The sequence below is a fragment of the Strix uralensis genome, chromosome 14, assembly GCF_047716275.1.
Source record: "Strix uralensis isolate ZFMK-TIS-50842 chromosome 14, bStrUra1, whole genome shotgun sequence".
Taxonomy (NCBI): domain Eukaryota; kingdom Metazoa; phylum Chordata; class Aves; order Strigiformes; family Strigidae; genus Strix; species Strix uralensis.
In genome coordinates this window covers 7,513,302-7,540,195 of record NC_133985.1, presented here as the reverse complement: position 1 = coordinate 7,540,195, position 26,894 = coordinate 7,513,302, and the positions used below count along the sequence as shown (strand labels likewise).

General features: G+C 38.8%; 1 protein-coding gene across 4 annotated transcripts in view; it reads left to right on the top strand.

Moving 5' to 3' along the window:
- The window catches only part of TENM2 (teneurin transmembrane protein 2), a 741,247-nt gene that overhangs the window by 586,412 nt on the left and 127,941 nt on the right, over window positions 1–26,894 (top strand). For 2 of the 4 annotated variants that reach the window (XM_074883298.1, XM_074883300.1), the window contains exon 9: window positions 22,495–22,617. The exons of the other annotated variants lie outside the window; for them this stretch is intronic. In XM_074883298.1, coding sequence (XP_074739399.1) covers window positions 22,495–22,617 — 123 coding nt within the window. The remainder of the gene's footprint in view (window positions 1–22,494; window positions 22,618–26,894) is intronic. 4 annotated transcript variants of the gene reach the window in all.

Below are 26,894 nucleotides of genomic sequence, written 5' to 3'. Positions count from 1 at the left end.
CTGCTGCTTTTGAGTGTCTGTTCTGAGTAGTATCAGGCTGTATATTCTGGTATTTAAAAGTAATGTAATAACTAGATCTAATGAAGAGCATGGGGTTTCAGAAAGAAATCACAGCACAAGGTGGTAGAGTATGATAGACAATTCATGCCTACTTTCAGGTAGTTCAGGAGAAGAGATCTCCGTGTATGAATGTTTGTTGATAATGAAGCGACTTCTTCAAGGCTGCAATGATAACACGAGATTCGCTACACTCCCTTTCCAAAGAACCCGAGATATCCACATCACATTTGGAGCAATGCTTTTTGTTTTCCCTTACAGTAGGCAAAATAATTTGTTCTAGCTAACATCTCAACACCTTTATTTGTGAATAACTAACATTTTGTGTTAAGTGCTATGTCACTTTTTACCATTTTAGCTGAGGTATATTATTTTTCCAAAATAGACAATGATAAAGGAGCAATTTCTTCAGAGTAGGAGTGAAGCTGGACCACTTGGGGAATCTTTCAGTGCTACTCCTATTCTGAGAATAAATGGCAAATACTGGATTCTGGGGCTATCATTCTAGTGTCTTTTATTAGCAGGTATTCATCTTAAAAAATAGAATGAATTAAAATACAATCTAATGTGGTGGAAGTTGTAACAATAATAATTAAATATTTTACATTAATGCTCTGTTCTGAAGGGAGGAAGACAAGTTTTATTCTGTTTCCCATACAACTTGGTGAAAAGAACTTTATGGAACAAGATAAAAGAGCAGTGTATTATTTCTGCTTTCTGGTTGATTTTCTTTTGGAGGGAGCAGATCCCAACCACCTAGTGAAGCTTTCAAAATTACACTGCTTGCACAGTAATCTGCCTTTTCCCACCTCTGGTTTACTCATCCATCTTCTAATGCTGATACTACACACTCCTTCTTTCAATGCTATCAGGTGTAGGAGTAGTTCTGTTTTGTTTGTGTTACTGTTAGCGGTGATAACGTGTTTTCTCATTTAAGAATCCGCAGGAATCTTGAGTCTGATTCCAAGGAAACTAATTTGTATGTTACTACCAAAAAAAAATTATAAGGCCTTGCAAAAGAAAGATAAACTATAAGGTGATGTGAATGTTAGCAGTGCCTATTTGTTTGTAATGTCAACAATTCTGTTTGTCAACATTCCCAAAGTGCTTTTAAAAATTGTAATAGTTGTTTGGTGGAGAAGACAGTGAATATTTTGATCTTGACAGTAAGATCGTGATTTCATGCAAATAACCTGATAGAGATTAATTAGGAGAGATGTTGCAAAGCCGCTTTGAATCTCTTGTGTTCCGTGATACAGATTAATAAAACTAGATTTATTTTTCTTGATCGTTAAGTTTGACTCTGTAGAATTTTGTTCCATTTTTTGATAGCATTTTATTCTTTGATTTCTCTGTGGAATTAGTATAGAAAAGTATAAGTTTTCTTGTTGATATATATGAATTGAAGCACAGCTGGGTACATCTTATTTTACTGCTTTGAAGATTGCTCTTTAAGTGCTTGTATTCTGGTGCAACAGCAATGGTATGCAGTGTATTGTGCTACTAAAAAATTCAATAGCTTCAATCTACAGCATTCGCATGCCACTGCCTGAGCATTTCTGCCAATAGGTTGCATGTGCAGAGATAGTCTGAGTCCTCCTCCTTCCTGTCTTTTCCTCATCCTCCCCCCAGGTTCCATATATTTTGTCAGTTATCGCCACAGCAGGTGTCTTACGTCAGACAGAGGCCAAAAAATGTGAATGAAGTAGCACATCATTTAGTGATTGATTTACAAAGCAGACACTGAAGGGAAAAATGCTTCTCTCTCTGATATCAGCAGGCAAGCACTAAATCATCAGCCTACATGAATGCGTAGTACAGCCATCCACAAGGAAATTTTAAGGTAAACTAAGCTAAGCAGCATGCCATGGCTAGCAACTGGAAGATGTCAAAGAAGGGTAGTGGAGCGGAGCCTGTTTCTGTGTTGGGGCTAGTCACGGGGACACCTCCCTCCCGGCCGCCCTCCCAGCAGATCCTGGGCAGGTGTTCACAACGTTGGTTTTGTGTCCCTGTCACAGCTAGTTGTCCTTTGCAGTGCTTGTGTCAAGAAAACTTTTTAGTAATGATAAATTCATATTTGTCTTTTAGAAAAAAAGGAGGAAAGCCAGCAGTATTATGCTTTATCTTCTAACTTTTTTCCAACTCAGTCTCCAGGGTGCCAGTGCCTTAGGTACACCTAAGTAATGTCTCTGTGGCCACTTGAGAACTGTTCAGATCTTTAGTTACAGCATCTGACAGTACTTCTGACAAATCCAACATGAGGATATTTAACAGGGGATGTTGCTAAAGTCATTTCCTGCATGTCTAGTGCATCGATATTTACATTTACCGAATCACCTGCACTCCTTCCCACACTTACAATATGTGGGTTTGGTTAACAGCGTTTCTGAAGTGGCAGGGGCCATGTTTTTCCCGTTTCTCTTGGGGAACACGGAGCCTGGGGCACTGCTTGAGGCAGTGCAGAGGAAGCCGCGCGATGCTGGTGCTGGGGCGTGGGCTGTGGCTGGCGGGGCAGCGGAGGGAGAGCTGACAGGGGCCCAGCCGCGAGCGACGTGCCCCGGCCTGGCTGCAGGCCGCAGCCAGCCCTCGTGCCGGCAGGAAGCCATGAGGTGTGTGAGGGACTGGGGGGTGACCAGGAACATCTGCAATGTTGACCTGTTGCTAATAAAGAAAGGACATTGAATTACTCGAGCGTGTCCAGAGAAGGGCAATGAAGCTGGTGCAGGGTCTGGAGCAGATGTCGTACGAGGAGCGGCTGAGGGAACTGGGGGTGTTTAGTCTGGAGAAGAGGAGGCTGAGGGGAGAACTCATTGCCCTCTACAACTACCTGAAAGGAGGGTGCAGAGAGGTGGGGATGAGTCTCTTTAACCAAGTAATAAGTGATAGGACAAGAGGTAATGGCCTCGAGTTGCACCAGGGAAGGTTTAGACTGGATATTAGGAAGCATTTCTTTCCAGAAGAAGGGGTTGTTGGATGTTGGAATGAGCTGCCCAGGGAGGTGGTGGCGTCCCCATCCCTGGAGGTGTTCAAGAGGCGGGTTGACGTGGCGCTTGGGGATATGGTGTAGTTGGGATCTGTCAGTGCTAGGTTAACGGTTGGACTAGATGATCTTCAAGGTCCTTTCCAACCTAGATGATTCTGTGAAATCAGTTTCCCGGCTCACAAAATATTTGTTTTGCCCACAGAGGCTCAAGCAGAGAGGATCTGGTCTTTTTTTAGCTGACTGAGGACCCAGGCTTTCCTGAACTGTTTTTCTTTTCACAATACTGAGCTCAGGTTAGAAGCTTTAATTTAAACTCTAAATCATGCAGAAGCTGATGAAAAGGTACTGAGGAAACAATCTTGAGTTAAGACTACAGGGTTTAAGCCCAGATTTCTTACTTTGCTCTGATTATCAATTAGACATGGTCCTATTGACACAGCATTCTCCCTCATTTCATAAAGCTGACAGTGGCTGTACCCTTCATGTGCAGAGTTTAGTTGCTTCTTGGCTCTTACAAGGGAAAACTGCAGGTTGCTTTAGTGTAAACCAGTTTTCCTTGCAAACACTAAGGATTTATTGCCATCTATCAAAAGATATGACTAAAACTGGTGTGAACGAGCTCCTGCAGTTTTCATACAGTCCCACTGCATTTTTCCATGAGGAATTAAGTTTCATTTCCCTGTTCTGTGTGCAGTTGTTGAACTTCAGTTAGACAGCACTATTCTTGGCTCTCTGTGATGGGTTCAAATTAAGGTATAGCGTGTATGTGGTATGTCGTTGGCCATAGTTGGTCACAGAGCATAAAACTATTGCTGTGAAGGATGCCCAAGGCCAAGATGCAGCGCCACAGGGTATGTTCTTTCCTCCAGCTCATTTTGGGGGCTGTTACTGAAATCAGTATAAAATATAAAACATGCGACAAGTGGCCATGGAACACTTAAGCTATTTAGGGATACTTTTATTTTGATATCTCCTGTAATGAAACCTTAATATCCTTGCCATTGAATTTACATGATAGATCTAGTGAATAGCTTACAAAATGATACCACTAATTAAGAGATACCTTCAGGACTGGGTGAAGATATAGGTAAAATGTATGCATTATGGCCCCATTCTGCAAAATTTATTCTCACAGTTATGGCCATCAGTGCCGACACAGCTATTCTCAAAAGTAAAGTCTGCATTTGTAGGTAAGATTTTGGAGGCTTTTTCCCACTGTTCTGATATTTTAAGGGTTGCTAAGTTACTAAGATACAAGCAGAAAGGTAAGTTTATTTAATACATTTTGTTGAATAAATTTTATAAAATATTACTGTGATCTGTGGTTCACTAGGTTATATCTGAGGCTTTGCTGAAGTGGAATTGTCATGAAAAATAGTATGGACTTGATTCATGATTGCATTATTCCTTTTTCACACTGATATAGCTACATTGAAAATAATTGGCTTAGACCAATGGGGCATGAAAAAGATGCAGGGATGAATTTGGCTCTGTATCTTGAAATGAAATATGTGCTGTTTTCTGTACAGCATTTGCTGTACCTTAAGAAAAATCATAAGGCAAATTACATCAAATCACACTATTAAAAGAAACATTTTCTTGTTCTGTGCAGTAGAACTGATCTGAAACATTTACGTGTTCAGAATTTTTTCAAAAGCACACTTTTTTTTCTTGCCCTGTATTTAAAAATTGATAACCAAGGGGAGAAGACTGCTGAGTTATAAAAACAGTTTTCTTCTTGTAATTGTGTCATCCAGTGGTAAGACATAATTGAACTCAAGGTTTGCATTTGCAAATGACCTTGACTAAAGTTTTGCAATTCAAAGAAATTCATTTAATGACTTAGACTATCTAGAACGCCAGAATGACTTTATGGGGCAAAACCTGTGTAGCTCCTACTGAGGACCCTATATTTGGCAAAGTCAGAAAGTGACTCTCTGCCTCTTATGGGATGATTTTAGGCTCTCTTTACAAAGAAAATCAGTATGAGGCAGCAGTTCAGAGTGAGGCTGAATGATTTTAGGAGTCTTGTTCTCACCTATGGCTCAAAGAACCAGCTTGTAAACTCTCTTGGGGTACCTGGCTTGCCAGTCTCCTGGAACCGGTAGCCCTTTATTGGCCCCAGCTTTGGGAATAACCTTCATTCCATTGCTTTCTGCATATGGAGGTTGGTTTGTGACACAAGGATGATATTGCTGGGTTGTGCACGCTGCATATTTCGATCGCTGAAGTGGATCCTACAAGGGCAAAGATGGCTGTAGCATGTTGTGTTTGGTGGATGTAATTCCTTGGCTTACACTGCTATGCTATATTGGTTATGGAAAGAATAAATAATGTATTTCTGTCTGTCAGCTACCTTTGCTCCCTTCGTTTTTCTCCCCCCCTAAAGGGAGGCTGCAGGCTCAGATTTTTTCCTTGATTCAAGTTTTTAAACTTTATTGGATAATTCTGAGTGCAAGAGGGGGGAAAAGAACAAGAGAATGATTACATACCTTTAAGTGCCTGAAGATGAAAATCCTTGATCTTAATTTCTCACCTTTAAGCCACTGTTCATGTTCTTCTTGAGTAAATACTTCCCCAGAAGCACTGGTGACAAAAGCAGTTGTCTGCATGGATGTCCCCCTTGTAAGCATGTCTTAGGTTTCATCCCAGTGGTGCTTACCCAGATTTGTGTCCTGTGTTGAGTATAGCATAAAGCTCTTTGGAGAGTGAATGTTCATTGCAGATTTGAAGTACAATCACAAGTTGATTGGAATCTATGTTGTTCTTTCTAGCAAGTTCTTTATAGTTTATTCCTTAGGGATCTTTTAAAAGGCATAAATCATCAGTTTATGATTGCTATTCAAAGCTGCCTGACTGTATCTGATAGTACCCTTCCCCAGCTTCCCCTTTTCTGCCTCTAGCTCCCTCACCAAGCTGTATCTTCCTGTGAGTGTACTCAGGTAGGACAACAGAAGAGGAAGAAGGCAAAAATAATTTCTCTCTTTAAGAATACTGATCCCCAAATAGGGTAGTTACTCGTACAAATAATAGGGGTGCTGTTGAAACTCACAGACAAGAGAAGTAGGTACTAGTTATCTGCCATATCATTACTGCAGACAAGGTTGTGTATACAGACACAGTCAGGGCGATGAAACAACAGAAACTGATATGCCACTCGCTTGACTGTGTTCAGTGTGAAGTGAGTAAGTGCAAGGTGCCAGGCTGGGATCACAACCACCTCAACACAGTTCTTGCAAAGGACTTTGGCTGGCACGCTCTGCTTCCTCTGGCTGAGGCTCTGGCTCCAGGTTTGATAGCCAGCCAGGTGTATGTCCCAGTAGTTTTTAAGCTTGTACCTGTCAATCAGGCATATTCTAAATGGACCATGGGCATGGACAACTGCTAGATAGGGAATTTAATCTTTTGCCTCTGCTTGCTGGAAGAAGAATTGGATGGCATTATGAGTGGGGAAACATTAGTGGTTTCCTAGCTGGCAGATCTGGGTTATGCTGGCAGTGCAGAACCTGTAGGAGACTCAGCTCAGGGTAACTACCTATGTCCCTGGGCATCAGGGTATCTTTTTTTTTTTTTTTTTAATTATTATTCTGCCCTTTCTGGATATTTACAGTTCCACTGTTTTAAAAGCAGAGTTCTAAACAAGGCACCTTGGTCAAAATGTAGTATCTGTTTACTGTAGTCTTGCTGATAGTCTCTGCATCCCTGAAGGACTTAAGCCATGCTGTATATACATATATTTGAACATCATCTGGGATGTTTAAGGGTATTGAATATGATTAAGCAATGGGCATTATTAAAAATATTACTTGAAGGGAAGGGTGTTATAATCATGCCTTTGGATTTCCTGCTTTAGGGCAACCTGTGTTTTAATGACCTCACTGGAGTTTCATAAATTTGAAAGAGGCCTCAACCTGCTAGATTTCCTAGTTTCTGGATTTCTTAATAGAGCCTCTTGTTAAGAGTTCATGTTCATCATAGTCTGCTCTTTATCTCCACTTATACAGATGCTTTAAAATAGATGAAACCCAGCGATCAAATAAATGCTTTCTTTTTAACCTGGAAAAATATACATGATTTTAAAAATATCTTAAAATGGAACTTCCTATTATTACCAGTGCTATTGTGAGAATTGGGCTGAAAGCCATACAGTTCCTTCCTTGCCAAAATGGGGCATAACCAAGTTTGTTTAGCAGGCTTTCATGAGTGTCAGTCCTTACATTGAAAGCTCCTATCCTGTCACCTGTTTTTAAATGCTTCAAATTTAGGAAGCCTGCTGCAGATGGTATCAGTAGTTTTACTGATCTGAGGCCTTGGGCAAATTTATTTGAATTGCTTTGAAACTACATATTCAAAATTCAATAAAATAAGAGGGTCTGATGGTGCAGCTGCAGCATATCCCCTCCAGCTGGGTAAGCTGAGATGTTTCAAGGCCCTGGACTAGCAAAGCCTGGGTGTGATATACAGATTATACAGATAGCTGCCAGGGAAGAGGTTTTGGCAGGCTGGGTGCAGCAATACCCCCTGCCAGCAGACTTGGGAGTAACAGTGGCTTTCATGCTATGTGGCATCTTTTGCTGGCTTTCCTAGACAGAAATTTGTTGGTGCAATAGTGGCAGCAGGCCAGTGGGAGGGGATTGCCTCAAGGGTAAAGGGATGGAATGTAGGAAAAACAATAAAATCAAAACGCTCCAGTTGTTTTGAAAGTGATTGGCTATCCTGAATGCCTTGGTATGGATCCAAAATGATCTGCTCCGTGGGCGGGTTTCGTTAAATTGCATTCAGAAATCATATTTGCCCTTGGGCAAATACCCTTGCTTTTATGCATACTAGGCAAGTCACGTGCACCAAAATGGAATTCACATGGTGCTTTAGTCAAAAAGCTAATGTCAGTCATCATACCTTTTATGCACATCCAGTCCCTTGGTTCTGTATGCCCATTTAAATATGCAGAAGTGCTTTTTATTATTACCTTGCCTGTAAAGCACTGATATATGTATATATAGGCCATGTAATTTATTGCACTGTAGACCCCTCTCTGCATATATATCCAGCACTTACAAATATAAATTAAAATCTTGAGGCACAAAATATTTTGGTCATTGGGGTCTGATTTTCTGAGATTTCTGCTGTTAAACTGTGGAGGTAATTCCTTTATGTGCCATGTGTCCATGCTTTCCAAATAACTACCTCCGTAGCAGTACATGACTTATCTTCGTGGCATTGTAGTGCCGGTATCCTTGTGAGCTTCACAGTTCTGGCACAACCAGCACAGTGCCTAAAGGTGAGATAATCAGAGAATACATGCAGGGATGTTATTCGAGCACCATATCGTTGGACTGCACAGTATGTCCCTAGTTACTGAAAGGGCTACCATGAAATTTAATTTAGAATTTTACAGGCACATTTTGAATTGGAAATCTCTGTAATAACTTTCCCTTTGCTCAGCCTTTTAACTGTGAAATTCAATTGGGGAGTTTTGAAGCAGCAGGTAGTGTCGCAGCACTCTAGAGGGATTTTGCCAGAATTCAGCTAAAGTGCTTGCAAGTGTCATTTCCATATTTAACTAATTTCAGTTTTTAATTAGCTCCGTGTGAAAAATGAGAGTTCACGCTGAGCTAAGCTGTCAGCATAGAGTCTTGTTTCCTTTCTAGCCTCTCAGGACAATTACTGCAGCATCCTCTGGTTTTTTCAATGAGAGTGCTTAGCCACTGCATGCTCAGTCCCTCCCCTTGTTCCCTGATAGGAGTCAGTGAGTGTGTTGTGTCTAGCTTGCTAAAATGGAGAAGATAAGTTCTGAAAATATTTCAAATACAAGATTGGTTTAGGAAAGGTTCAAAGAACTTCATAGGTCTGACTCAGAAATATACAGCAGAATATAATGCATTCCTTCCTCAGACCTCTCTGGTACTGTGCAGTCAGTTACATTGTTCAGGACAGTATCTGATCATTTCAGCTTCATTACTTATTGCACTGGGTAATATAATGTTTTAGAAAGCACAGTGTGAAAGCAGGTTTTTTCATGGTGCTTTCTGCAACCTGAGTGCTAACAATGCAAAATGCCAGTTTCGTCCCAAAGGCCTGTGGTCCTCTATAAAAAGAGAACTGCTCTTGCATAAAAGTCCATAACGTAGTATAGGGATGGAAATTTGTTAATCCTGCATCCAAACTGAAAATTTACCTCTGAGGACTTGAATGCAAATGTTAAAATACTCTTCAAGAATGAAGTGAGAGCTGCAGTTTATGTAAACTGCAAAAGCATGGGATGTGAACAGATTTCTGAAATAATTTTATGAACTGATAGCAATCCTGAGTTACATTTACATGACAGTCATATAATACCATTGTTATTTTTGAAAGAATGCAGTCATTAAATTGTCAAAATCACATTTAAATGGAAAAATTGGTGAAATAACTGTAGGTGTTATCACAGGTGGGGTTTTTTTTCAAACCTGTCCTAGAAGGTGAGATTTGTAAAGATTTATGAATAGGTTTAGTAGCGTCTTCATTTTAATTTCTGTTCATATCCCAGCAAAATAAAGGTTGTGCGTATTTTATTTCTCACTAATTAGTATGGACAGCCACTTCCAGTAGACAGAAGCAGATTTTCTCTATTAGACCATAAAATCAAATGCATCTTTTTCAAATTGAAATGGATGAAAAAAAATCTCAGCTGTAGCACTTTCTGTGTACTTAAACGTTAGTAATGTTGTGAAAGAAGAAGGTAAATACATTGCAGAAACTTGTCAGATACAGTTACACTGAGAAGTTTCTAGTCATTTTTCTTTTAAGTTATCAAGGAGCAGCTTTGATACCTGCTTCCAAGATGAAGCAAATGCTTGAAAGGAAAAAAAAAAAAAACAGGAAAATAAATTTCATGGTGAAGAGTGAGGCTGAAATGGTAGATGGATTTTCAATACAGTTTAGGTTGGTTTTGGGGTTTTTTTTACATACAGTATTTACTGTTTCATCCATCAGAGAAAAAAGATATATAATCCTGGTTTGGTTGCTGGCCAGCTGGGCGTTACAGACAGGAATAAGTAGAATTTGAGCATTAGCTATGAAGTGCTAACGTGTAGTTCTAGCTACCATATATTTCTTTTTGCCCCCTGTAGTGTAAGTTGTCTTCCTTTTGAAGGATAATTCCCAGTTATTTTATTGGTATTATTAAGTAATATTGTTACATATGTTAAAATTAATTGTATTAACCATTTAACATAATTCAGTTATGCTTTACAAAGTGTATGTAGTCGAAGCCAAAGGGTTTTGAGGGTATGTAATCTAGCTCATATTTTATTCTAGGATTCATTAATTAACTGTATACAGTGATGCATATGCTAATGCATTATCACTCATGTCCAATTCACCCTGCAATTTAAACTGTTGACTTTGGAGGGTAAAGTTTTTTATGGGTTGCCTTGCTGTTGCCTGTAGAAAACACTAATTTTTCAGGCATTATTATCATATTTGCAGTCTCAAATACTTAAAATAAATAGATGAGTTCTGAAGTGAAGCTCTCTCCACTCAAGTCAGTGATAATTTTGACCTTGATTACAACGGGCCTTGATTTTAAACAGCTCTAAACTGACTGATGATGAGCATTCTGCAGTGCTGACCTCAGACAGTGGAATTGGTTTCTGCACCATTTTGTATGCAAGACAGAAAGCTTCATGATGCTCTGTACAATAGCTGCCTTCATTTTTCTGTTGTGGACAGCAGCTCCATCTGTAACAGTGATTTCTACTATCTCTGCTGTGAATTTTGTTATATCAAGAAGATCAAATTGAGCTAGTCTTAAAAACCCCTACTATAAAAGGCAATTTAAGACAAAGAAAAGTAATACAAATATTAATATTTAATTCACTGTATATTATGATGATGTTTCTTAGATGAATCGGGATATAGGTATCCAAATTAAATGTAATTGTCTTCCATTATGCATGGTGCACAGTGCTTTAGCTGGACTTACATAGACTGGTGTGCTATCATGATGTTTCTTGGGAGTTAAAATGCATATGCAAGCTTTTCTTCTTTCCTATATTGACTAATGAAATTGTATAATAGGATGTTTTGGTGATGCAACTGATAATTGTATATGAACACACACACACACACACATAGACACACCGAAATTCCTTGTACAATATATATATTGCTGCAGTCTGAAAATTTGCAACTCTACCACTTCAAAATAAAGCAGCAATCCAAAACTAAAATCCTGGCACCGTATAAACCCTTCATTGATTTCTCTGTTTTCTAATGTACTTCCATATTGGTGTGATCACACTGAAATCATGTCCTCACTTGCAGCTTGCACTTCCTTACCTGCTCTAGAATTCTAGATGGGAAGATGAAAAGACACAGATGCAGGAGGGCAAGCTTCCAGTCTCTACTTTGTTAGAAAAATTATTTTTCCTGTGAAGGCAAAATAAGCAAACTTCAGACTTGGAAACCTGTCAAGAATGAGACAGGTATAAGATTAAAAATAGAATATATCCCAGTTATAGTAAATCCATTATGGGAAATGCTTAATAGAAATCATGTAAGGACAATGGAAAAAAATTTTCTCAAAAATGTAACTAAAGTCCAATTTGATAATTGTTTATTTTTTAAAAAGTTACCATTAAAAAAAAAAAAACCACACAAAGGAATATGAGTTACAAGGCTGAAACTGACTGGTTGTATATTTATCAAATAAAATCTGTATATTTGATTTTCATATGTGTTTCTATTCTGGATCAGTAGGACACCATATTCACAATATGTTAATAATGTCAACTTTGCAAGACATATAGAAGGTCTAAATCTGCCTAGATGCTAAATATAATCTGTACCTTTATCTCAATATGAAGATATGATTTAGGCTATGTTTATATATACCTTTTGAAGCATATTGTGAAAGAAGTATAAACAGTTTACAGTGTTGAAAATTAATGAGAAGCTTTGGTAGAAGAAATCATATTTACTTTTCATCTTTGGATTTATTTCCTCTTTGTAATGAACTTTTAACTCCAATAATTACTTTGTGTAGAGAGTAAAGCCTTAAATTTTATCATTCATGCAAGGTCTTACAGTGAGGTGATTAAATTAAACTATTCTGTATAATTTCTATTAAGGGAAGAATATATTCTGTGATTAGAAGTTATACTTTTTTGCACTGCGGACAGAAATTTGGCCATTCATAATCATGCAGTTCCACTTCATTTAGTGTATGCAAAGGAGTAATAAAGGTAAAAACTATTTTCTTATCAATATGGCTAACAATCAGAGGTTGAGTCAAGGTCTGAATGCTTTGGAGCAGTTAGATTATGAAAATCTTGTTCAACATGTTTGTAGAGATTAGGGTAGTTACAGTTTTGGAAGATGAACATAGTCGAATAAATGTTTGACATGATATCCCTTAGGGTTACAATCAGTATTAAAACTAAAGCAGTTATTCTAATTCTTGTAAGTTCAGGCATCAGTGATTTAAGAGCGTTTATTTGTGTCTATATTCCTTGAAACACCAGTTTGAAGTTTCAGCTAGGTTCTTCCTCCTTTTGGAAACAGAATAAAGACGAGCTGGGTATTTGTTCATGATAATGGTGTCTTTTAGGTGTGAAATTAAAATTGGATTCAATTTGCTTTGTATTAACATTAAATGCTCACAATTGCTCAAAAAAAAAGAGGTTTTCCATTATGTTTTAGTCAAGAGCATTCCTTTTTGCTATTCTAAGCCTATTTCAAATGTGGCAGTATTTTGGCAAGGCTGGTAAAGTGGATATTGTATAACGTGATTTGGGACCTTCCAGGATGAAAGATGCTCTATTAGGTAAATAAAAATATAAACACTTTTCTTATTAGTTACAGCCATCTAGTTCATATGCAAGACCAAAAAGATTGCAGCCTTGACTCTTAAAATTGCCATAAGAAGTGAGTTTATTTTACACAGTCTCAGGAACTGATTAATCTTGTGCCAGTTTTCTACACTCTGCACAATCTGAGGCCTGTCACAAGAATAAATGAATAGTGCACTGTATTCTGCTTCTCTTTTAAGGTCTTTGTCATGAGATTCCAGATTCTGAAGGTAGCATGCAATGCTGTTACTCTTCTTTTGAGGAGTGGCACAAAATCAAAATATTTCAGTAAAGAGGATTGAAGCAAGAAAAGTCAAGAAGTCTAAACCAAGGATTCTTTCTCCATCCCTGTCAGAATGGTGACTGGGGAACTAACAACCACCCAAGGTACAACACTCATTCCTGCAGGCTGAAATTCTGCTTGCCTGTTGTTATCCTTGGAATTGGGAGCCAGGTCTTCACATCCTCCAGTTTTCCCCACCCCCACAGTAACTGCAAGTGTGTGTAAGCTTTTCAAGTATTTTTGGAAGTAGAAAGGCTGAAGTTGGACATAGAGGAATGAACTTTCAAAGCACTGCATGGCAGATAAGCACACAAATCACATTACTACTAATGGGATTTGTGGGTATATCTTTCATGCTGTGCTTTGAAAATTCATTCCATTCAGTTTATTGACGTGCATGGGGAAAGAAATCAGTCAGCTTGGAGGGGGTGTGTGACCAATTTAAAAAAAAAAAAAAATTGCTTTTTTTGGGTCCCCCTATTTCTTCCATATAAACACAGTGACAATGAACAATCTTATAGTCCTCCTTCCAACTCCTTTTTCATCTTTAATAACATTTATTCAAAAGAAAGCAATTAATAATTCCCAGCCAGAAGTTTTGCTGCTGATTATAACAATACACTCATTCATAGAATCCTTATGGTATGTCTATAAAGTGTTTCTTGGGTTGAATGCTTTAAAGCAAAAGCCCTATTTTAAAGTGTTTATTGTCTAAAAGAGTTTGCATGCTGAGGGTGAAATTATGACTAAAGATTGCTTTCTTATGTTTAAGATTGTGTGAAGTCAACTTTCCTTTCCATTGTGTTTTCAAAAAGGCACAAAATCTCCTGTGCCTCCCTGGTGAGTGGAAAGAGCATTCCTGACATTTCTGCTGTAGTAACGAGGCACTGTGCCTTCCCCTCTTACACAGCAAGCACTATCCTTACAGAGTGCAGAAGCAAAGGTAAGGGTCTGCCTCTGTTTTCCTTGGTTTATGTCCTAGAAAGTGAGGTGCTGAAATTCAAGTTCTACTGTGACTGTGTCTATAGGATCACTCTTGGATTAAAGGAGCATGGAGCTGTATTCTCTGCAGCTGTAAGAAGGCTAGCACGAATGGTAACCTGCTATTTATTACATTCATTGTTACATAAATTTACTGGGTAATCAGTCCTCATGGCTTTCCTCATGTAGTCAGAAAATACACTCTGTCTTTCTCTTTGGAAAGTTACAAGAAGTTGTTGTTGTTAGTCTAAGTAAAACTATTGAAGAGCTCAGGCACAGTTAAGAAGAGTATAAACTTGTAGATGGGTAACATATAGAAGTTTGTATGTGGGAAACAATATCAGCTTAATTCAATGGACGGAGAAGTGGGAAAAAACATGTTACAAAATATAAAAATATGCAGCAGTGCCATTGTAGTTAATGGAATTCTCCATTTTCAACATTGTAAACTTAAAAAAAAGTGACTCTGAGAAGTGAGAGGTCTTGTTCAACGTTGTGTGTAGGATAAATAAGACAGAAAAATGGTTCTCTATTGTGCTCTCTAGCCATAATGCAGGCAAACCTATTGCTTTAATAAGAATTAACAGATCACACTATTTTTAAAGTTGTGTATTTTCATAATGCTTTAAACGGAGTTCCCAAATGAAACCCAAATGAAATTTTAATTTAAATTTATTAAGAAAACACGGTGCATACCAAATAGCATACTGATGATTAAGATGATTTAAGGATAATGAATGACCTTGAAAGTAAGCTATCTGTAGGATTCTTAGTCATTAACATTACAACACGAGTTCATAAATTTCTTAAGTACTGGTAGTCCAGAGAATTGGTTTTTTACTTGATCTTTAATCTCTGGTATCAAATGTAAAAGTTAAATTCTTATCTCCTATGTCCCTGAGATCTCCAACAAGATATTCTGAAGATATGTCTTTCACAATCATTACTGACTCTGCTATTAATGAAATAGAGTATTTACTATTGTGCTGGTGAATAACTACACTAGGTTGAGAAACCTGACTGTGGCATGTCAGCAATCACCATTTTATACACTACATTCTCAGCCTATTTAGCTGCACTGAAGCTTATGCCCTAGGGTACCTAAAAATCATACTGCTTCTAGGAAATGGTTTATGGCATAAAAATTCAAGGGTTTGCCTCTGATGCATTGATCTAAACATTCCTTAGATTGTCTGGGCTGGTGGGTAGGTAGGGACATGCTGTGGTACAGTGTAGGGGATAAAAATGCATCAAACACTTCAAGAAGCAGTGGGACTAGTGGATACACCAAGGAGTGTTGTATACGTGTAGGAGCAGCTGTGTTGGGTCAGATAAAAGTCAAATAATCCGTTAACTTACCTCCAGTATCCAAAAGTGGTTGTCTTGTAAGAACAGGCAAATTATATATGTGCTTTTCCCTACTGATCTTCCAACCTCTAGTTCTTAGGTTTTCTGAGATAAGGGGAGGTGGCATAACAACATTCCGTGCTTTGTTTGCTCTTCCCATAATGATTCAGTGTTTGACTTACTTGAAATTTTCAGGGAACTTTATAATCTAAGCCAAAATTTCCCTTCACTTTGATAAGAGTCATTCAGAGCTCATTATTTTATATGTGGAGTTAAGATTACTTGTCTCCAGCGTATGTTACTTTATTTTAACCAGGTTTGAATTTCATCTGCCATTTTATGGCCCAGTTGCTCGGTTGCATTATGTCCTTACGCAGTTCTCAGTCAGCCCTCTTCTTGAATAATGCAGTATCAGCAGCAGACTGTGCCACCACCCTGCACAGCCTGTTTTCCATTTGGAATTCTATCATGTCATATATGATAGGTTTGGATTTTTTTAAATACTACTCTAAGCTTTCCTGTAGATAATATAGCAAAAATGGAAGACGTCTACCCATCAAGCTATGTGGCTTTTGTTTTGCTTTTAGAAAAAGGAATGTGATGAATTTTTGTGAGATCTCTTGGATACCCTCAGGAGGACTCAGGCATCCTTGTCACAGTGACACTAGGTATTCAAGGAAGAATAGAAAATTCTGTCAGTTAATACTAAATTTTAGGAGAGACATCACTGTTTCTCTAGCAAGAAAAGCTGCTACTTGTTCACACTGTTTATTTTAAGACTGCTTCTTTTAAGTAACAAATACTCATATTCTTTGGTAATTATTCTCCAAGCAATTTAATATAAGCGTCAAACTGGAGGAGTTGCAGATTAGAACTTCCTGGAGACACTGTCCCTCTCTGCCGGTTACAGCATATGAAAGGGCATTGGTATAATTGTGAGTCTAGATCCTTGGATGCACCAGCTTTCTTTGAGACAACTGCCTCAGCCATCGTTTAAGCAGTAATATATTCCATTCCAGCTACATATGGACGGTGTTTGTATTCCTCTTGCTGCAAATGCGGCTGAAAGATGGCCAACAAAATTAGCGAGCAAAAGATGGTGTCGGCCTCAGTAAAACATCTACGACTTACTGAAATCTGACTTTGTCAGGCATATTTGTTGCCAAGTCCAAATTTTGTGGGAGAGGACTTTTACTGATTGTCAACAATGATGTCCACAAGATACCTTGTACATAAATAATGCTTGCAGAATTGCCCATCTGACAAAACGTATCTGTCTTCTGTGTTGAGTTTCTGTTAAAGTTATGTTAGAAAAATGTGGATCTCAGCTGATTTAGTTAGCAAATTCTGGTTGTGCATGTGTTTGTGAACTGTCCTGTAACCTCTCCAGATGTGAGAGGAGCTAGGGAAAAGAAAAAAAAGTAAGAGCTTCTTATTTGTCTTGTTACAGCTACCCAATAATCCATGCTCCTCTGATAGAGACCTGAAAGCACTAGTTAGAATCAAGTGTAGTGTTTTCAGGCACCGTGCAAGTTTTTCCCATGCAGTTCCTTCATTGCTCTTTTCTGACTTTCAGACCTCTGCTATTCCTGTCTCGTGTGTCTCTTGAGGAGAGGTTGTCAGTTGTGATGAATTGTGCATTCATTTTGTAATGGGGGCAAGTAATCACTAGGGAGTCGGCCTAACACACTCGTTTCACTTGTGACTCGGGTTGAACTTGAACCTATTTCTCCAGAGGAATAGTAGTAGAACATTAAACTACTATGTTTCTAGTGTTTTAAGTAATTGTTATTTTATGAATAATAATTGAGATCAGTAAGATCAATTTCTGGTGTTCCTGGAGTTCTGTTGCATGATCAAGAAGTAGTAACTAGTAAAGAACTATGAGTCTTAGCTGAATAACATTTAATACAAAGTGAGCGTACAATGACGTTTAATTATTTTTTAATTTGAGGGGATGCATTTATTCTTTTCAAGTTATCTGGGTTACCCATCTATATGAACACAGAAGTGTAAAACACTAAACTTGTTTTGTTTCATACAAATATTGTGGGACACTAAAACAAGATACAGACCATATGAAATAAAAAAACAGATGTGCAGGTAGTTCTTTGAATATATATACTAATATATATATACATGTTGCTAAGATTTATTAGGTACCTTTTGTTTCATCATGTCTGTGATTCACTAGGCCTGATTTAAATCACACTGGTGTTGCTCAAGGCTAACGAAGTATACTGGAATAACAAGAGTTACATCATTGTTCATCTCATGAGTGGATGGAAAGGAAACTTCTAGTGTTTCCACTCTCCTGTAATACAAAAGCCTACATAGAGCAAATGTGCTTTTAGTGCTTATTCGCTAATGTTCATGATATAATGAACCAATTTCTCTTTCACATGAAAGGAGGCTGGTCTGCTACAGTTAAACATAATATGACTAGATATATCGTGACAAAGTGAGATCATAGTGTGATGGGTACATTGTGGATGACAATATTTTAAGGTTTATAAGTGTGACAGCTTGGAAAATTAATATATGGAAACATTCTGAGTTCTGCTCACTTTTATAAACTTCCCATCTTTTTGAGTTGCTTAAGGAATACTGAATTTTCTAACAGTCAAGCAGTGCATATCTTCCAGACCTCAACTGGGAAGATGCAATAGGAATGGGGAAAATGGTGGATCGTTAAACTGCATGTTTGTCCGTTTAAGAAGGAATACCATAGAGTAAAGGAATAAGTGCAAAATCTGATTCTGCCCCGCCTGTTGTAGTTGCCTTGAGTTGTACTACAGGGAGATCTCTAGCACATGAAGACAGCAGAGGTGTCTCATTTTAAAAATACATGGTCAAAAGCGACAGGAGAGCACAAAGGGAAGACAGCTTTCTGAGCCTGGGAACCATTGTCCATGAGACTAAACTCTGAATGGAGTGAGCATTGGACTTAGGGCCAGAATAAGAGAAGACTGAAAGGAGGAGGAATGTGGGGACACTACTAAGCCTTAGAGAACATTCAAGAAAGTTTTGCATGTATGTTTTGTCATTTTTCTGTGGATTTGTCTACCTTTTGGGATTTCTTAAAATAATATGTGATTCATTCCAGCAACCTCTATCTTATGTAAGTCTTAGATTGATCCTTGACAGCTCAACCACCTGGAGTGATGAACTAGTTCTCTGCTTTTGTTCATGATGGGCATGCAGGTTTAGCTTACAGGTGCTTTTGCTTTGTGTGTATGTGTGTGCTGCTGGGACGGGAGTGAGAGACTGATTATTACTTTTTACCTAAACCTCAAAGTTTTTACTTCAAAATTTATTGTTTCTGTAGTCTAATTTTTTAGAGAGTATAAATACGCAATTCAGTAACCTGAGTTACTGGATGTGAGTGTTAAATGAACCAGATAAATTCTGAGAAGCTCAATGTTTGAAAATCAGGTATCAGAGACAAGAACTCAGAAAATATGCTTAAATGTTGAGGGGAAAAAAGGAAACAAACCCAAATAATACCTACAAAATATACATATGCTGTGTAAAACATAATTTATGAAGACACCATACATGCAACAGATAAAATGGCACTTTTTTGTGTTTTAAATCTTCAGGGATGTGTTTGTCCCTGAAGGTTAATCTATAAACCAAATGTGGAGCTCTGGAAATGTGTTCAAGTAAGTGGGCTTTTTTGGAAAATTGGCACTCCTCTTGATGATCAGCCTGGTGAATATCCTATGGAGAAAATGTAGCCAGTGCTGTAATATCTGATGAAAGCGTGTCATTGGAGAAGGCGGCAAAGCCACAGCATCACAGATTATTTAATTTAGTTTAAAAAAAAAAAAAACAACAAAACCCACAACAGAAAAAATAGAAAACAGACACAAGTTTACTAGCCCAAATTTCTCTTCTGGCATACATGCACTCAACTTCTGAGTGGATCTCTGTATTTCTAATTAAACGGGCTTCAACTTATTCCTTTGCTGGAGGCATTTTTGTTTGATTAACAGAACAAAAGGTTAATCATATAAATTTGCTATCTCATGGTGTTCTGAAGCAGGAGAGAATAGGTTCTCCCTGCTCGGCTGCCAGTCAGGTTTGCTATATTCAATGCAAACATGGAGCTTTCCCCGCAGGCCCTTGTGACATACTTTTCTCTAAGTATTATTGGTAGAAGGTGAACGTTCCTCATGTTTGTGACTTCAGCTGTCTTAGTGGAAGTTTGCAGATCACGTAATGGATACATGAGCTGTGCAGGAGATTGTCATCTTTTCTCTGTCTCTGTGAGGGACTATAGCACACATGTAAATCCCTGCCCCGTTAAGAAGAAAGCTCTAATTGCTCCTACCTAATGTGCATCTATGATTAAAACACAGAGCAATGGAGTTATGAATGAAATCATGGCATACTTGGAAGCAGATGGATCAAAGTTTTTCTTAATACCATTTCAATAAGATCTTTTGTAATTCTTTGTCTGAATTTACCTGGTAATTATAAGTTAGCAACTATAATTCTCTTGGACAGACTAGTAGTTACGATTTTCTTATGTCTTTGTTGTAAGGAATGGTTCACACTTGAAGCAGCAGATTTTCATCTCTGCAAGTGACCTACATTTATGGTTACACTTGCAATAAAATTTAAAAAAAAAAAGCAAGCAACTTTAAATAGACACACTGAGAGTATGAAACACCAAAGTCTAATTCTCCTATATGACTTGTTTTCATTTTGGGGCTTTGAAATTCATTTAATCTTTATGCACTCTGTGCTTACGGGGGTGGTCCAGCTGAACTCTGTCTTTGGAGCCCTGGTGTGTGTGCCTCACGTGGGAACTGCTGACAGCACAGACATGCCACAAGCTGCCCTGCTACCTGGCGTCCCCCTGCCCCCTCACGTCTACAGCAGAGATGATGTCTCTCACTCCATGGGGAGAGTCTGTATAAGCTAGCGACTTGTTTGTTGTTTGAGCTTTGTGAATAATTTTTCAGTTTCATTGCCATACTGAAAAGAGAATTAGTTGCTTGAGATTAGACTGAAAAGCCTTTTAAAATGTTTGTTTTGGCAAAACAAAAAAGTTGTAATTGAATAAAACATATGATCCCATGTAAAATTTTTGTATATTTTCCAGGAATTCTTAAACATTCCCTAGAAATAAATTTTGACTAATTTCTCAGCAAAACATCGTTTTCAGCTTCATACTTGGTATTTTTTAAAATACCAGATGCTTTAATGTATTTTCAGGGTTTTTTTCCAATATGAAAAATTTTGCAAATTCAGCATGAATGCAAAATCTGGCAACTGCCCTCTTCGCACAAAATGTCCCCTGATTTTAGTTACTATTCTTAGACATTGGCTTGGTCCATGGGTATGTCTCAGGGAAGGTGATATGAAAGTGGTCTTGCTTCTCAGCTGCTTTTGTCAAAAATACAGAGGTTAAACTCTGCATAGATTGTGTGCTGAGAGCTTTCCAGGAGTTGGGATAGACGGATTCTGGTGGCGAGGGGTGCTTTTTTTGTTTTCTTGGGTTTTAGGAATATGTATATGAATCAGTCGCATCTAAATGGATTCCCTGTATTCAGAGATTATGTGTCTGAGTGATGTCTCAAGCACTGCAAATTGCAGTTCCTGCGATAAATCTTTTGCTTTACCTATCCCTAATGTTTAATCTCTGAACACTTAGCTGTGTGGCCGCTGCTGCTCCATTTGTGACCACACCAGCTCTTCTCCAATTGCTTGTAATCGGACACAAAATATCTGCTAATTCTCTGTGGATCTGACACTGCAGAAGTGAACAATTATATGGGTACCCATAATCATACGTATTTTCTGCCCCAAACAGACAGTGAATCCCCTCAAACACCATTTTAGTATATAACTGAAAATGCTGTTCTCTGTGGTATGTAGGTTTACGTACATCCTATGTAAACAGGAAGAGTGCTGATGGTGCACATAAAGGAAGGGAATAAAAAGAGCTGTGCGGGCTTTTCTATCCCTCACCACTCTCTATATTGGGAGGAGGCCACAGGGATAATATGACGAAAGTATGGAGATGTATTCAGGTAGCTGCTGTTTATACAAGGTGAAGTTGCACATAAATCCACTAGCTGAATGATTCAGACCTGTCAAGTCTCATGCATTATGCACAGGACTTATTCAATTAGCCCCTACCACAGCGCCTATAACTCATGCACTTGCGAAGGTGGTGCCACGGCCTTTCTCCCACTCCAGATCTTGCGTGTCAGGCACAGCTGCGTGGCCTCCGCTGGGCCTGTGTGGCCTCCACCAGGCCTGCGTGGCCTCTGCTGGGCCTGCCTCCAGCCCAGGAAGGCCGGAGAGGCCATGGTCCTGCCCTGCTGCCAGAAAGCCTTCCCTGGCTGCGGCTGCATGCGGCTCCTTGTGTGGCCCAGGCATGTTATGCACTGGGTTAGCAAAAATCGTGAGGTCGAAGGATTGGCAAAGACCTGGGATTGTTGGGAAAGTTTGATCTACAAAATGAAGACAGAGGCTGTTGTTGATTTAAGTAAGTTGTAATACACACAAAACAATTGCATAACAATGTCATTAGTGTACATAGGGCTAAAGCTAATTTTATAATCAATGTATAAATTACCAGATATAATTTAAACTCGGAGCTAGTATTTGCAGTAGTGCTTTGTTTCCAAGATTATCCCCCTGTAATGTGGGAATCGACAAGGTAGTGCGCGATGCCAAAGGCTGAACGAAATGCTTACCTCTGTTTTGATACACTGGATTGTAAGCGTTTTTCCTTTTGTGTTTCAGTAATTTAGAAGATCTGATAACTGAACAAAGTCAGACAGATTTATGTAAGTCATCAGGGCTTTCTTTTGGGTTTGTTTGATTTTTTTGTTGCCTTTTTTTAGCATATTAACATTGCTCTGAGACAAGTTGCTTTGCCGTGTTTTCCAAAAGCTGCTTAACTGAAATTAGCTGTAGTCTCTCCCCCAACATTTTTTATCTTTGCGCGGCGTATTTATTTATTTTCCACGCCTTTGTGTCTCTGGCAGCGATGCACCTCCTGGGGCTGAACTGGCAGCTCCAGCCGGCGGACGGACACACCTTCAACAACGGGCTGCGGCCGGGCCTGCCGGGCGCGGAGGACGTGGCGGCGGCGCCATCTGGAGGCAGAGGTGAGGCGGCGGCGCCGGGCCCGCGGCGCTGCGCGCGCTCCGCTCCGTCCCGTTCCCCAGAGACGGGCTCACCGCCACCCGGCCGCACCTGCGCCGAGGCGCTTCCCGCCATCGCGGCGGTGCGCTGCTGGTGGTTGTCTGCTGGTTCGCCGCCCGGGTACGGCTGCTCTTGCTCTGCCCCTCTATGCGTTAATGCACACACCCGGGTCGTTCCTAGACCCTCATCTGCTAACGGAGATGTGCTCCCTCAGGCACTAATGAAGAAGTGCTCGGTTAAAAAAAGTACGTTTTACTGGCTGTGTGCCCTGTTTCCACGTATGGCTTAGAGACCTCAAAGGAAAAGAAAAGGCTTGACTTGGTAGAAGTACATTGTACTGCTTGAGAGAAGTCAAGAACTTTGGCTTCCAGGTGGGACCAAATCCCTGTTTTTTCTTCTTTCTCAGGGGTAGTTCTAATAGAAAACATAAAGGACATCAGAATTTGACCCATAGTAAATAATCTGTCCTGTGATATTAGTACGAGCAATGTAGGCAAGAAATGAATTCTCTTTCTCCTAAAGAAAAACTCTGTTCCAGTGGAGGATGACAGAGACAGGGCAATGAGAAGAATGAGGGGAAATCGAGAAACAGGAATACTTTCTTAAACTGAGAATGCATATATTAAAAATACAGAGTAATTACATGTTATGAAAAAAATTTTAATCATTTAAATCGAATGCTTTTTATTGGTGAGGTTCAGGTGTTTTCTTTGCTACATCGGAGTAAGGTTTTACCTGGTTATTACAAAAACTTTGATAAGATAGAACAGATTGTTTCAATTAGTCAAAGCACCTCACAGGCGTTCATGTTCTGTGAAAGTGGGATGGGGTGACTGAAACAGAAAAGAAGTAAGAGCACTTGCTATTGCTCAACAGAAGAGTTTTGTTCAGAGCTGAGCATCATCTTGCTCTCCGGACCTGTGGCTTGTGTTAAACTTACTGATTGCCAACACAAGTGTTAGAAACAAATGCTAACACAGGATGCTTGCGTTGGATGTGTTGGGAAAATTTCAGTTAAAATAGAGCTGGGAAAGGAAGTTGAGTTGTTCTTTGGTGTGCCTGATCATTTCATGGATTTGCTTCTGTTTTCAATAAATGATGCTGCTCACCTCAGCTTCTTCACGTTTGCCCTGGAGGGACTAATTTTGGCTTCCTCCTTTTCATGAAATCCTACATCCTAATGGTGGCAAAAAACTATAGATTTTCAGACAGCTGTTGGCTTGGCTTTCATCTCTGACTGACTGTAGGTCAAACTGGATGACCAGCACATCCCTAAGTACAAGGGAGAATGTTTATATTACTGCTGAACTTCTTCCAGATTGTGCACAGGTGAGAGACCCTATGGTTTTAGGCAGGAACCTGAAGAGCTCAGGTCTGCAATTATGGTCACTTAGCAGACAACTGCAGTGTTTAACACGTTTCCAAATTCCCTCCCCTGCAGCTTTTTGTTGCCATCTCCGTGCAAATATAGGGCAGCAGAATTGTTGAATTGGAATGAGCTCATCTGCCTGGGGCACTTCAGTGCAAATCCTGGCAGTTTATCCCATCCCCACTCTAATTAGCTTTGCACATTTGAAGAGGCTGAGATGCCGGCTGTTTTGGGAGTGGTAACCTCCTGTAGAGGAGACAAGGAGACAACTGCTAGATGTATCTTAAATTGCTGCAGTTAGCTTGCCTCAGAGCATGTTGGAAAAGTTTACTTGTTCTTCTGACATTAGTAGAAGGTTGCTGAAATGTTTATAATCTGGGAGAAGGGGGGAGAACAATATTTAGGCAAGTAATCTTCCACAGTGGAATAATATGAATGACAGGTTTGGATGAACACAGGGAATGTCTAAAAGACAAATTCTTACAGCAGGGAAGGGTGAAAAGTTCTTCTACCTCACCTTTCCTTTTATTATGTCCAAGTTAATATTGCTATCCCAGCAGTTTTTAGGAAAGCCTCTGACAGCTTTTAACACAACAACCATTTCAGGGCTCAGGGCTCTGGCTGTGGAGAGTGACCTTTCTATAATTGACACAACTCAGGATGAAGCCATTCTTTTCAAAACATGGGTCTCCCAAAGAAACCTTTAACCCCTAGACTGACAACGGCCACTTAAACGCAAGCTGTGCCTACTCAGCAAGCAAGGCATTTTAAACTGGAGCAATTTGAAAGAAAAAAAAAAAAAAAAAAAAAACAAAAAAAAAAAAACAGATATTTCAATTTGATCTGCTTGTTCCTTATTAAGAGATTAAATTCTGGTATGAAATAATAAAACTGCATTTAAGATGAATGTAAATTACTTTATTACTGCAGTTTCCTATCTGAATGAAAACAAAATTCACTTTAAGATAACACAGTTGCAGGTTTTTTGTAATTGCACACTGCATCTCGCTAATACTGGGGATATCTGAAAGGGGTAGGCAAGTGCAATGGGTAGAAAAATCCTCAGTACTGCTGTAAAACTGCTAGCGAAGTCCACTATGCTCTGACTGTAAACAAAGGACTAGATAGCTTTTTGGTTTTGCCTTTAGGCTCTGGAAGTTGTGCTGAACTAGGGATTTAGATTAAGAGACAAAAGTAAAGAAAAATTCCTTTCTTAATACAAATTTTAAGGTAGTATCCCTTCATAGTACATAAAAACCAAAAAGTTAGCACTGCCATGGAATTGTGGAATTGCTACAGGGATGAGATAGATAGTAAAAAAAAAAAAAAAAACTTTCTGAGAGTGAAGCCCATTTGTTTGTTACAGTTGTGTAAGGATAATGTTAGAATTTTGATGTAATGATTCTTAATTAAAGGAAAAAGGGTGGGGGAAGCATGTTTGTGAATAATTGCTTCTTCACAAAGAAGTGAATTAGATGATTAGATTTATGGGATTTTTCTGTGTCTAGATTCTGTTAATCTGTGCCAAAAATACATTCTACATTTAAATTTACGTAGTAGGCTAGACACACATCTCCATAAAATATGTGACTATCTATGTGCTGTTTCCTTTCTAATTGACAGAATATGCTATAAAAGTCAACTTTAATCATTTCAGAGGACACCTAAAATGAACTGCCATTTGTGTGGAAATATCCAAACTAACTCCAGATGCAGATCCAAGTGAAGAATGTTTTGGTGTAGGGTTTTTTGTTTATGACATATTGTCTTTGGTGTGCTCACAAATTTAGCATATTTTCTATGAATTCAGAATTGGCTTAGTATTTTTTTATCTTGATTATTTCCTACGGTAAGGTTCTATAAAGCTGAAAAACACAGTAAGAGATTGTGGTCTCTGATCCTAGAAACCCACATTTTAAGACACCAAAGGTAATTATGGGCAATAAATGTGGAACTGAAAGATCACTTCAGTTACCATAAATATACTGACTAATTGGAAAAGGTAGATTTGAATTTGTGTTCTGATACTCATGTAATCCAGGGTTTGTGTCTGTTTGGACCAAACAGCTTGATCCAGGTTCACGCTCAGTTTATGAGATATTTCACTAAGTCTACCACAGTGTGTAGATTTTGAAAAGACAATGGTAAAGTATTGACATGTCATGAAGAATACTTTTTTCCAGTTATCAAATTCAGCATTGTAAATATAAGGGCAATAATGAAATAAAGAAAGTTAAATTTGCTGTTAAGTTTGACACCATTTTACTTGCTTGAGATGAGAGAGGGGAAAAACAGCTTTCTACTAATCTAGCAGAAATTTAGATATGGAAAGCTAAACTCAGCAGTCATTGTGAAGCTGTATAGGTTGTCTTCAGCTCTCTTCAGGTGATGTTGAGACCTCAGCCAGATGCTGCAGCTCTGAGTCACATTTTTGGTTTGCATACAGAAGTGATTATTTTTATTATCAATGCAGCAGACAGGCAACATTAAAGGAATAACAAAATTATTAAATGGGAAGATTTGCCACCTAATGTATTGAATGAGTTGGGTTCAGGTGCAAATACAATAGGCTCTGAGACTGCCCGAGACACTGGTGCTACCCCCAGCTGTGTTCCTGCTTGAACCTAATCCTACTTTTCAGACAGTGTAAGGACTTGGGAACAACTGGAGGGAACTCTTTGTCATGTTGCAAAAGATGAAAAATTCATACCTCATTAACAATGTAAACAGCATGAATCTTTTGGTTTCTACTATTTCCTTTCAGATGCTTTGAAACAGACGATCAAAATGTAATAACAATCAATGTATTTTAAATGTCACTTCCGTTACCTTCGTTCAATTTAATCAAGACATGCCATCATTTTCCAGGTG